At 48.0% G+C, this 11,543-nt stretch overlaps 1 protein-coding gene across 1 annotated transcript in view; it reads right to left on the reverse strand.

Moving 5' to 3' along the window:
• Nucleotides 1–8,914: 8,914 nt before the first annotated feature.
• The window catches only part of MFSD7 (major facilitator superfamily domain containing 7), a 13,877-nt gene continuing 11,248 nt past the window's right edge, over nt 8,915–11,543 (reverse strand). The window contains exons 9-10 of the mRNA XM_009331532.1: nt 10,535–10,647; nt 8,915–9,069 (exon numbers count right to left, since the gene is read on the reverse strand). Coding sequence (XP_009329807.1) covers nt 8,915–9,069; nt 10,535–10,647 — 268 coding nt within the window. The remainder of the gene's footprint in view (nt 9,070–10,534; nt 10,648–11,543) is intronic.

Consider the following 11,543-nt stretch of genomic DNA (forward strand, 5'->3'; position numbering starts at 1 on the left):
CCCAGCACCAAGAAACTCTGGTCATACGGCTTCTAGGACTCCTCTTTGTGGAGGACAGCATGCAATGAGCTGGGGGTTTGGAAGAGAGGGAAAAGCTCCTTCTGGGAGGGCAAGGGCAATGCAGGTGCCTAGAAACAGGACAGGACTACCCCACAGACTGCCCCAGCCCCTCTGGCTGCCCTGGACCTCTTGCCTGTGCCTCCCTCTGAAGTGACCACTGCCACGTGCTGCAGCGTAGTCTGAGGTGAGCCAGGGTGTGAGGCAGAGCAAAGGCTGCTTTAGGGCCTGACCAACATGAACGCTCCAGAGCCTCCTGGCTGTAACACTGGCTCTTTGGGCAGGGAATGGCTTCACAAACTGCCTAGAGGGGGACACCCAGCATCATCAGTCTTCTTGCCAGGCTTTGCAAACTGGCTGGAAGGGCAATGTATTTGAGAGTTGGTTGTTCCTGCCAAACCGCAAAAGTCTTGGCTTTCTTTTCATTTTGGATTAGCTAATTCTAAGTAATTGGAGGCCTTGGTGTTTGCAGATGAGATCTCAGTCTTCTCTTAGTAGTGTGCAACAGGTAGGAATTGCTGAGAGCAGCCTGGTAAAGCTTTGCGTGTACATGGAGGCAGGTTGCAAGCAGTGATTAAAAGCTGTGATTTCTTGCAGAGTTCAATCCTCTGCACTAGAGCAGTCAGTGCAGAGTTCCTGTGGAGGCAGCAAGGGGGCAGCAGGGTAGATGTTCAGTCTTTCATTTAAGAGCACTGCAAAGAGCAGCAGTCTGAACGAGTGGATTTGTGCCACATGTAACTCTGCTTAAGCTTGAAGTCCCTCCAGCCTATTGACAATTTCAGCATTTTAATGTGGTCTTTCTGCTAAAAGAGCATGTGCAGCAGCTGCCTTCCCTGGACTTAAAGAGGGACTGTCCGAGAGGACTGCTTTCAACACTGAGGTGTGCTGCTTTTCCAGAAAATGGGGTTACAATGCCCATAAAGTTTTACAGTTACCTGGCAGATTCTGTGGAACTTTTTCATAAATTTTATATGTGGTCACACCTCCCTGCAGGGGACACTGCTTGGGCAGAGCCCACTGGGCCATAGCAGGGATGCCTGTTCCTGCAGCCGGTTGTGCTTATTGGGGAACAGCTGTACCAAAACATCTCCTCCTCTTTTCCTCCTCCTCTGCTCCCCTCACCTTCCCACAATAGTACAACATGGACCATAGTTTTGGCCATGTTTCTTTGTTTTAGGTTTGGAGTTTTTTTAAATTTCTGTAAAAATTAAGGCATTCACCAGGGGGCACAGCTTCAAGATATTGCAGTTCAGGTAGCCGTACTCACCTCCAGCCACTGGAGGTGGCTGTCCTCCTGCTTTCTGGCTGGGGACAGCAATGCCCTTGACTTAGTAAAAGCCTTTGGGAAGCTCTGTCTGGCCCACAGGAAGTGCAGCTACCACAGGGTCTTGAAATTACTGTGGAGTGATGGAGTGATAGACTTAAGCAAGGATGCTTATGCTATAGCTGTTTGATTTTTGGATGTGTCATTTGCTCAGTTTTACTTAAGTCTTCCTCCTCCAAGCAAGGTGTCATGGCACTCATTTTGGCGGAGGCTGGGGGATGAGCTCCCCAAGCTGCAATAGCATCCCCCCATCCCTGGCACATCCAGAGGATCAATGGCATTGTGCAGGGGATGCACAGTCTGTGTTCTTGGTGCAAATGGAAGACACCAGGTTGGATCAGGTAGGAAGTGCTGCCTGCCTTTGCTGTGGGTAAGCAAGGGCCATGGGGATGAAGAGTGCTGGGCAGGGCAGGGAGGGGAAGGAGAAGCAGTGGGCATGCGAGGGCTATCCATCCAAATGGAGGGGCTGTTGCTTTGGCCACAGGAGCTGCCTGCACCATGACAGCATGAGGGAACCCAGGAAAGCCTGGGGACTATCAGCAGAGGAACAGCTTTTGATTGCCTCCCCAGCTCCTTTGCAGGCTTGCTGGTGGGACTGGTCAGGGAGCCAAAGTCCCCGAAGACCTTCAGGACACTGGCCTGTAAGCTCCTGCACCCCTGCGAGGCCACCACCTCAGGGAGGAAGGTCTGCTTGGGGAGCAGAGCCCCTTTGCCCCTTGCCCCAGCTGGGGACTCTGCCCTGCTGTGGGTGGACAGGCCACCCCTCCCTGGGTGACACTGGGAGGTCGAGGCCTGCCTCTCTCGTGGGGTCCAGCCAACTTAAGCAGCCCCAGCCTAAGTGCCTTTGGCTTGTCAGTGCTGACACCGAGCACTGCCCATTGGCAACCCTTCTTCTGCCCCTCCATGTCTCTGTCTTGCATACCGCATGCACCCAGAAACAGCAGCCCCTGAGCAGGACCTCCCCTTTTCCCTTTACAACTTGCTTGGAAAGGGGAAAGCAGGCTAAGGTGAGGCTGCACGATGGGCACAGTGGCATGTCTCACAGCTTCTTTTCCTCTGTTTCCTCAGTGCCAGAGGAAACCCAGTGAAGGCTGTCAGGTTTCCCAAACTTTTCTAAGAACATGTTCTGCAGCAACCTCCGAAGTGAAGAGGTATGGAGACTGGCAAAGAAGTCAACCAACCAACCCAAACCAGGATTGATGCCTGAATATGTGTGTATTTATCTATCAGGAGGGGAACTGAAGATATGTTCCTTAACAATGCAGTTCTTGCTAATGATTCATTCTTGCATGATATTCATCATCCTCTCTTCATTCTCCACCCTGAGTGTCTGTAGCTCTGTGCTCAATAAGCTGCAAGTACCATGCAGCTGATGACACCTCTTCAGCGTGGCTGGCTATGGTCCGGAGTGGCTTACAGTCACAGAGGGGAAGGTGATGAGGCTCAAAAGATCTTTGAGGAGGGAGGTTAGGACTTAAACAAGCTTGTCTTCTCTCTTCTGATTTTCCTCCATCGTGCCTGATGTTTTTATGTTACCGCCTCTCCCAAAATGGGGTGGAGGGCTTCTCTGTTCCTCACACTGTCTATCTTGGGTTTGGTTTTGCTACTGTGTATTCAGGATGTTTCTTAGTTGCAGTTCTTTGTGCTTATCTTCTGGCAACATTTAGCTACATGAAAACCCTCCTTCGGCACCTGCATCCATCTTTGCCCCTTTGCTGGTTTACATGTTTCACGTACTTAGCCACAAAATGTGTCTGGCTATGCCATCACAGTGGCTCTTGGATGCTGTTTGCGTTACACTATTTGAGTATGCTTATACATGCGTTTAAGAAAAGCTAATGTTAATTATATCCTGATTAGCACATTTATAATTCATGGATAACTCAACCTTTTGCTTTGGTTACAAAACTCCCTAACTGTGTTACAGATCCCTGCATGGTGAGATGCCATGGAGGGTGTGAGACACAAGGACTCTTGCAGAATGCAGCTGGACCCAAAAGTGCCCAGACCCTGACCCATCTAAAGATGCCCTAGAAAGTTTCATACCTGATGGTGGGGCAGGTGCAACCACACACCCTCCATAGGACATGTGGCATGTCAGCTGCTGGAATGGCGTGGCATCATTTGCAATGCAAAGAGAGATCCTAGAAGTGTGGGTCCTACGGTGCTTGAGTTACTAGAGGAGACTTGGGGTATAGACTTACAGTGAGCCAACCACACACCTGTTTTCTGCAGCTGAGTCGCATGCAGGAAAGTGGAATCACAGCTGTGCTGCTGACATCGCATCTTCAGTCCAGCCTCCTTCCCACAGTAGGGCCTTCCCCAGCAATAGGTCTGGACACCATGCCTTTGCCAATGCCAAAGCAATTGTTCCTTGGCTGTGATTGAAACAGCCTGGGTACAGGAAGAAAAGGAAGAAGAAAGAAGAAAAGAAAAAGGAAGAGAAAAGATCTTGAAAGATGGGTACAGTGGGGAGTATTAGTGGTGGTGGTGGTGGTGGTAGTAGCAGTAGTAGCAGTAGTAGCAGTAGTAGTAGTAGTAAGGTTAAAGTGGAGCTTTGGTGATTGGAAGTCGTTCTGCCTAGATTTCTCCTTACAAGGAAGCATGCCAAAGAGACCAAGGGGGCTTTTAGCTCAAAAGAGCAGCTTTGGAGCAGGGCGCAGAGAGAGATTAGGTTTTTTTGGGGGGAGCAGAAACTAGAGCAGGTCACTTTTTAAAACTAAGAGATAAGGCAAAATAGACAGGATGAAGTGGAGTCAGATTTCTACAGAGTTTCTTCTTCCAGGCATGCTGTGTTATTCCCTCCTTCTCCAGGGGGATGCACTTGATTAAATCACTCTCTTCTATTAAAGGAACATGATGTAGCAAACTAAATAATGCCAGTACTATCCACCATATGTTAATAAAGCCTGGAGTTCCTGAAGTAGGATCACAGAGGGTGTACCTGAGGGAAATGTATCCAGGCAGAAAGTACTATAATAGATGTTTCAGCTAGTTAGTATTTTTCTTACCACTCTTCTGGGCTCCTTTTCCACAAAAGCTCCCAAGAAATCTAGTTTTGTTCCCATTTTGTAGCACATGTGGTTTTGGGATATATTTTCTTCCATCCTATACCACCATCTGACTTGAGCCAAAATTATTGAGGGAGCTGCCTGCAAAGCAGGCACACACGTGAACACATTGCAGCTGCAAGTAGGGCCACTTGTTTTAAACATGTGATAAAATTTCCTGGGGAGTTTTAAAGCACTAGTTGCTTTTGATGTTTATTTTATTTAAGATTGCAGAGTATCAAGCAGAACTTGGACATGCTAGCTGCTGCTTTATGCTCCTTCGAAGAGCTGCAGCCTCACAGAGCTCCAGAAAGCTAAATTACAGTTTGCTTTCACTGGTAGGCCATGAAAACCTTGTGACAAACTTGATCTAAAGAGGGGTGTAGATGAAGGTGAGAAGTGGACAACAGGTCTTGAGGGTCTGGGCATTGGAAGAAAATAAATCTCTATTTCAGAAAGGCATGAGGCACAAGAAGGTTTTCTGTATCTCCAAAGTATAATTGCTTTTGACTTTCAACCTGTATCTGTCCTGCTTACTGAGTCTCTTTGCTCAGGGCTAATGGTGTTCAAACACAGTGGTCCCAAAAAGGGGCAATAACAGCTGACAGAATGGCTACTCCAGCCGTTGTCATAATTTGTTTTTTTCATGATGTGTTGCTTTCACTGCCAGCTCCAATCACTGCAATATCCATACAGTTTATACACAGGTTTCGGATTTTTTTCTACAATATTTTCTTTCATTTGAAGAAACAAAAGGTATCTTCTGCCTTAAAGTTTCCCTGGATTTTTTTTTAACATTTTGATGACAAGTCTGCTTTTACTTACTTAAAAAGACAGCACCAATATTAGTTTTGTTTGGTCTTGGGGGGATTACAGTGTAGACAACCTCTGCCCCAACTCCAGCCAGGGTGACCTCTACAATCCTGTACAGGCAGGCCTTCCTGTGCTGGTGTGCAAATATCTGTGGAGGCAATAAGGACTTTGTTGATATGTCCACTGCCCACTGTGAGACGTGCAGCATGGAGTACTGGACACTGACAACTCATCCCATGGCAGCACAAAAGGTCTCACCTGGGCCCCTCTACAGGTCTCTTGTGAGGCAGCTGTACTCACAAGAGCATCCTTGGGGCTGCTTTTTTCCAGTACAGTTCCTGCCCGTTCTGCCTTCCTGGCACCTACAGCCAAGTCTGGCCAGTACAGAACAGGGTGGGCAGGTTGGTTTTCAGACTGCAGCATACCTCACCCCCAGGCTCATGTGAACTTGACCTCCCTCTGCCAGCCCCATGCAGTCCTCAGGAGAGGCTGCAGAAAGAGGGCAGAGGGAATTGGCTGTTCTGAGGGGCTGCAGGAAGCATGTAGGGGTATCTCACCAAGCAGAGTTTCTCTAGAGACAGGCTGTGATAGTGCCCTGCAGAAAGCCTTTGGACTGAGTGGCTCCAGGGGCCTCAAGACTGGCTGCTGTGCAAGAGGAACAACCTTTCTTGCAACAGAAGTGTTGTCTTGGCCCCAACCTTGTGCAGGATGGCAAGAATACATAACCCTGCCTATGTCAGAGAGCTTCTCTAGAATCCACAGCTGTGATGGGAGCAGTTGGCTGACCTTTATGTCCCTCTCCTTTGGCTTTACAAAAGCAGAAGGCCTCTAGGGAGACCAGACCACAGCCAGGACCATTCACCTTTGCAGGAGGCTTTCTGCATCACCAGTTTTCTGGTGACCCCTACAGACCTATTGTAGAGGCCTCTGCTGAGGTTACTGGGGTCACAGAAGGCTTGTTAAGGCAGCCAGATCACTCCTTTGACAGGGAGAGGACATGGGTCCACCCCCCAGCATACCAGACCCATGCCTTAACATCGAAGTCCCCCTGTCCTGCTAAGATTTCAGCTTCATGCTTTCCATAGGCTTTCCAGGGAAAGGCACATCTAAATGTGAGCTGTGAGAGACAGATGAGTTACGCAGCCTTGGGAAGAGTGTATAGCAGTAAGCTGACTTCAGCTATGTGGTAATTACAGGCCAGAACAGAAATTTAAGCCTCTTTTGTTCTAAAGGCAAAATGTGAAGTTAGCTGAGCCAGCAGAAACAGCTGATGTAGGTTGGTATTTGTGATGAAGGTAGGCATTTGTGTGAGCTATCTGACCTTGCTCTTAGCAGTGCCATAACGCCTCTGTGGCATGCTGCTAGGGTATGACAAACCGTATAGTGGAGGAGCAACCTGCTCCACTACACATTAGGAATCCAGAATTAACCTCACACACCTATATGTCTGACGCATTAGTAGAGAGAAAAATCTCCCCTTTCAAATCCCTTTTATATGCTTGGATAAAGAGAAGAGTGTCTTAGCTGGTGCAAGGCAGACTCTCTGACCAGGGCAATGGCAGAATTTGGAGACATTTGCCAGCAGTATTTCCTCACTCCTTTAACCTATCCTTCAAAATACAGCTAACTGTAGTTTCATCTACAGCTAATTTCACACCGCCATTTTAAGGATCTGAGATACCACTTCACATCATCATTTTAAGCACAACTTAATGCACATCTGGCAAACAGGGAGACCTTTGGTTTGTGCTACATAGCAGATCTGATGCACCCTTGCATCTATAAAATACTTTTTAAAGTTTAACATAGTGAGAAAAGATTAATAATTTCTTAAACCACCCTTTATTAAAAAACATAAGCATTTGTAAATATATAAAATTATAAAGTACCAAGTGCTTCTTGTTTCCCAGTACAGTAGGACTCAGGAATGGCAGGTAAATTTGGTGTTCATCTGTTCAGTGTATTAGGTCCAGGGCTGCAGAACTGACCAGCTAGTTTTAGAAAAGACAGCTAATCTAATTCCTCTGACAGGTCCAAATTGATGCTGTTTCACCGCAGTTTCAGACTTCCTTCCTGCTCCTTTTGACAAACATCAGCGCTTACTGGTGAGATCAAGGCTGGAGCTGTAGAAACTAGCAGGGTCCCTAGAAGGATGCAGCTAGGTGTTTTACAAAGGGAGAGATTTCCAGTTGCTAATGGGGAAGATAATTCAGACACTGAGGGAGCTCCTCTGTACAGTGTTCCTCAGGGAAAGTGCATCCTTTGCTTCAGGTTCATCCTCTAGCTGGACTGGACAAAGCCAGTCACAGGTCCAATTTGCATCAAGTTCCCTTAATCAGCAAGTACTCAGATCCCTTGCAAGATGCATGGTATGAAGCATCATCAAGTCCCATCTATCTAATTTTTTTATCACTGAAATGTTGTAGGGTATAAAGGTCTCAGGTTGTACATCTAGACCTGAACACCAAAGCAGGACACTGGACTTCTGTGGAAGTACTGTAAAATGAAAAATCCATTTATACCCATGGCAATTGTTAGGGTAACTGAACTCCAGATGGGATCTTTTGTCTCACTACCCATCTTTTCTAACACTGAAGAACAGCTGTCAGTTGCAGAGAGAACTGGAAGGTACTTGTTGATGCTGTTTCTTACTTGGTCTTCCCCCAAAAGCCCCTATCATCTGCAGAAACTTATTACAGGTCCCTGCATTCTCTAAGTGGTCACCTTTGCAGTTCTCCTGCCAGCTTCCACCACACCAGGCACTGCTGCATCATTCCCCAAAAAGTGAGCTGCCCTCTCAGTGTCCCCCTATGGGAGAGCATGACTTGGCCTGGGGAGGGTACACTACCCTAGTCTTACACCAGCAAGTTTATCTTCTTGTGGAAAACTTAAACCACTGGAATTGCAGGAGAGGTGGAGAAACAACAGAAGCCCAAGTAAAACAAGCTTATCCTGAACATCGCAGCATCTGGCAGCAGACCAGAAGGGTGAGGAATGCTGCCATATTTAACTTCTGCTGCTTACTGATATTTTCTTTTACAGGTGGCACTGCAGGCAGGGCTTTTCTTTTCCTGTTTGTAGGAGAGGACAAAGTGGCCCATTGTAACAGACTTGTATTACAGATCACATACCTACGCTTCCCTGCTGCAATGGAAGGATGCTCTAGCTCCTACCGCCCTTTAGCTAAGAGGCACAATTGGCTTCAACCTTAGCGTGGAAGAGTTGTTATGCTGTACAAGAACCATAGTCCTTAAACAGAAGTTTTCCACTAGGTTTGTGATAGGCACAGCTTCCACCCCTCTGAAAGCTTCACCCCTGATCCAAGTACATGAAAATGAAAAAATGGCTGAAATATGATGCTCCTCTCCTCTGCAACTTTCTTTAGCTTGAATCAAGTCAGCTAAAAATCCCTGTTACCTGCATAGTTGTCCAGTCCCACTTTGACCTTTCTGGCAGCGCAGCCTTTCTTACAGCCCGGACTAAGAAATAAATACAAGATTGAGGGAAACACAGCAAAGGTGCCGCAGTGACTCTGCTCTAGCCCTTGCTTATTGTGCAACAGGACCCGGATATCCCAGTGTGCCAGCTGTGAGCGTATGCAGTCATGGTCCCTGCCCGCAGGCCTGAGTCCTTCCCTTACTGGGCCCTTGGCATCCCCTCTTTGGCCTGGTTAGGCTTCAGGAACATCTGCTGTTGCTGTATCTTCTGCCTTGACCAAATCACCACTGTTTGTCTCAGCATGGAGCCGCTTGTAGTCAGTGTGGAAGAAGATGACGTAGAAACAAGCCATAGCACTGCAGAGGCCAGCCAGCACCAGTACTGGAGCTGCAAGGAAGATACACTTTTAGACGGCAAATTCACAACTCCCCGCGGGTGCAGAAGTCTAGAGGTCAGTCCCCCAGCAACTGCACAGCCTGGGTGATCTCCTCCCAAGGACTACCCAGAGGACAGTGTGCAGCTCACAGTGGGGCAATGTCAGTTTGGTAACAGCCAAACCTTGTCTCACATAACACTGGCATGTGAAGAGGATTTGGGTGAAATGTGGAAGGTTTCCAGGACTCTTGTCCTGCATGACCCCAGAGGTTGGAGGTCTTACACTGGTGCACACAGTGTGTTTGTGGGAGTGTGTGTTTCTGTGTATGTGTACACATTTGTGTGTTGGGGGGTGGTGAAGAAAATTACAAGAAAGCATGAATCAAAACACTTGAGCTTCATAAGAGAACAGGTCCACACAGGTAGTGCTTCCTGTTATATCATCTGAGAGGGATGTGTAGGAAAGGTTCACTAAGTATAAACTTTAATCAAAGAAAAATTTGTGTTGAAAGAACCTTTTCTGAAGAAAAAAAAAAGTAAATCTAAAAGGCTATGCAATGAGGCCTGGAAGTAGTTACATTCTCATTCCAGCAGTGTCTCAAATAAACACCTCCATGCCTTTCTCCACAGATGTCCTTGCATGTATCAGACCACAAAATGAGTAGGAATAGGTACCTAATCATGAGATCCAGCTCTGATCTGGTGAGATGGAGAGTTCCAGGCTTTCAGACATGAAGCAGTCAGATTGCTTTTTGGGGTCAGTTATTGTGAAGTCTTGTTCCCTGCCAGCTAGTGGAGCTTGTTCTAGGGAGTTTCTGCTCAGCCAGGTAGGATATATTTAAAAGGTGCTTGCCAGCCTTTCTTTTACAGTGTGTCCCCAGGATTTGGTGTCAGTATCGCATAAATAGGAACCAGCTGAGAGATCAAGACCAGGGTTTAGCCTGCAGTGAAAACACATTTGTGCTCCTGTTCATCTCAGTTGCTGTCTCTTCTCCTGACCAGCTAGGAAAGGAAGGGAAATGTGGAATAAGTCAGAACACAGCTGTACTGGCATGTTACAAAACCAGGCAGCTGTGTGTGCGGAAGCAAGGGAAGTAGCTTTCAGTGAATGCATTTGCAGTCTTGGCCTCCCACACTGCAAAGCAGCACAGGCTGTGCTACACGGACAGTGTCTTCCGCCCAGAACAGGTGCTTTCCAGTTTGGTGAAGCTCAGGTCTCTGCAGGGTGGCCATAAAAGAAATTTTAACCCAGAGCCAGCAGCAGCATTCATGGCACCTGAGAGGTCTTCCCATTTCAATCCTGCAGGCCTGGTTTAGCAGGAGCAGCAAGGAGTGCACCATCAGGTTGGGAAAGGCTAAGAGGTACGCTACAATAGGAATCAGTCTTGCAGGCTCCCTCACAGTGAGACCTGGAGGAGAGTGGGGGTACGTGGGGTGCAACCAAGTGTTCAGCATCATTTCCCAAGATTACACTTACTTGTCCAGTCCAGGGCTCCATCCTGGTCAAGGGCGCAGGTGGAGGATGGATCCTCAGAAACACGCACGGTGAGGGCTTGTAGCAGAATCATTAAAATCACACCTTCAATCTGGCTGTGGGGAGAAGCCAACATGCAGTCATGGCACCTACCTAGTGCTGCAGACAAGCCCCGCTTCCCCAGTGGGGAAGCAGAGAAAGCTACTGCCAGCTTCCTCTGGCCCAGGCATTTGGTTAACTGGCCTTGGCTCACAGGGTGTCCAGATCAGCCTTTCAGCACACCACCAGACATGGAGCCAGTGTGTCAGGACCACTATATACTCCCTCTGGAGGCGGGCAGGTGTTGAACTACAGCTGAGGCTGTCAAGGAGCTGAGGCTTAGTCACTGGGCAGAGACTTGGAAATACCTCTCACTGCAGGGTTGAGGATGGGAAAAAGTCAGGCTATGACTTCAGCCTCCTCCTCATTCATAGCTGACTGGCAGCAGCAACAAAGTCCACAACCAATGGGAGACAACAGCTTTCAAAGGTGGTGTCTAATGCCCCTCTTTGATGTTTCTTGCTGCTGCAGCTCCACCTGACACACACATGGCACCAGGCCACGTATATCACTGCTTAGGGCTCCACCAAGTCATTCTTGCTGCAGTCCAGTGCCAGCCCTAGGCATGTAAATTGATCATGGGAAGGACTGTCACTGCTCCATTTGTTGTGACCAGCTGCCGTGTGAGTGATGAGCCCCATCTCCCTCAGCAGAGCACTGAGACCTGACAAGTCCTGTACTGCCGTGGGAATGGGTGCCACTCTTGGGCATACAGCCCCCATCTGCTTCAAAGGTAGGTGATGCTGGGCATGGTTAAATCCCGCTTTGTGCCAAGAAAGAGAGACCTTCATCTTCCTTCTTGCTTTTCTTGCACCAGTTCCACATACTCCTTGCTTTAAAACCTTTAGCTCTTCAGCTCTATGGCTCAGCCAGCCAGCCAGCTCCCCCCTTGCCATGACCATGTACACAGACA

The sequence above is a fragment of the Pygoscelis adeliae genome, unplaced genomic scaffold (genome assembly GCF_000699105.1).
Source record: "Pygoscelis adeliae isolate BGI_AS28 unplaced genomic scaffold, ASM69910v1 Scaffold289, whole genome shotgun sequence".
NCBI classification, from domain to species: domain Eukaryota; kingdom Metazoa; phylum Chordata; class Aves; order Sphenisciformes; family Spheniscidae; genus Pygoscelis; species Pygoscelis adeliae.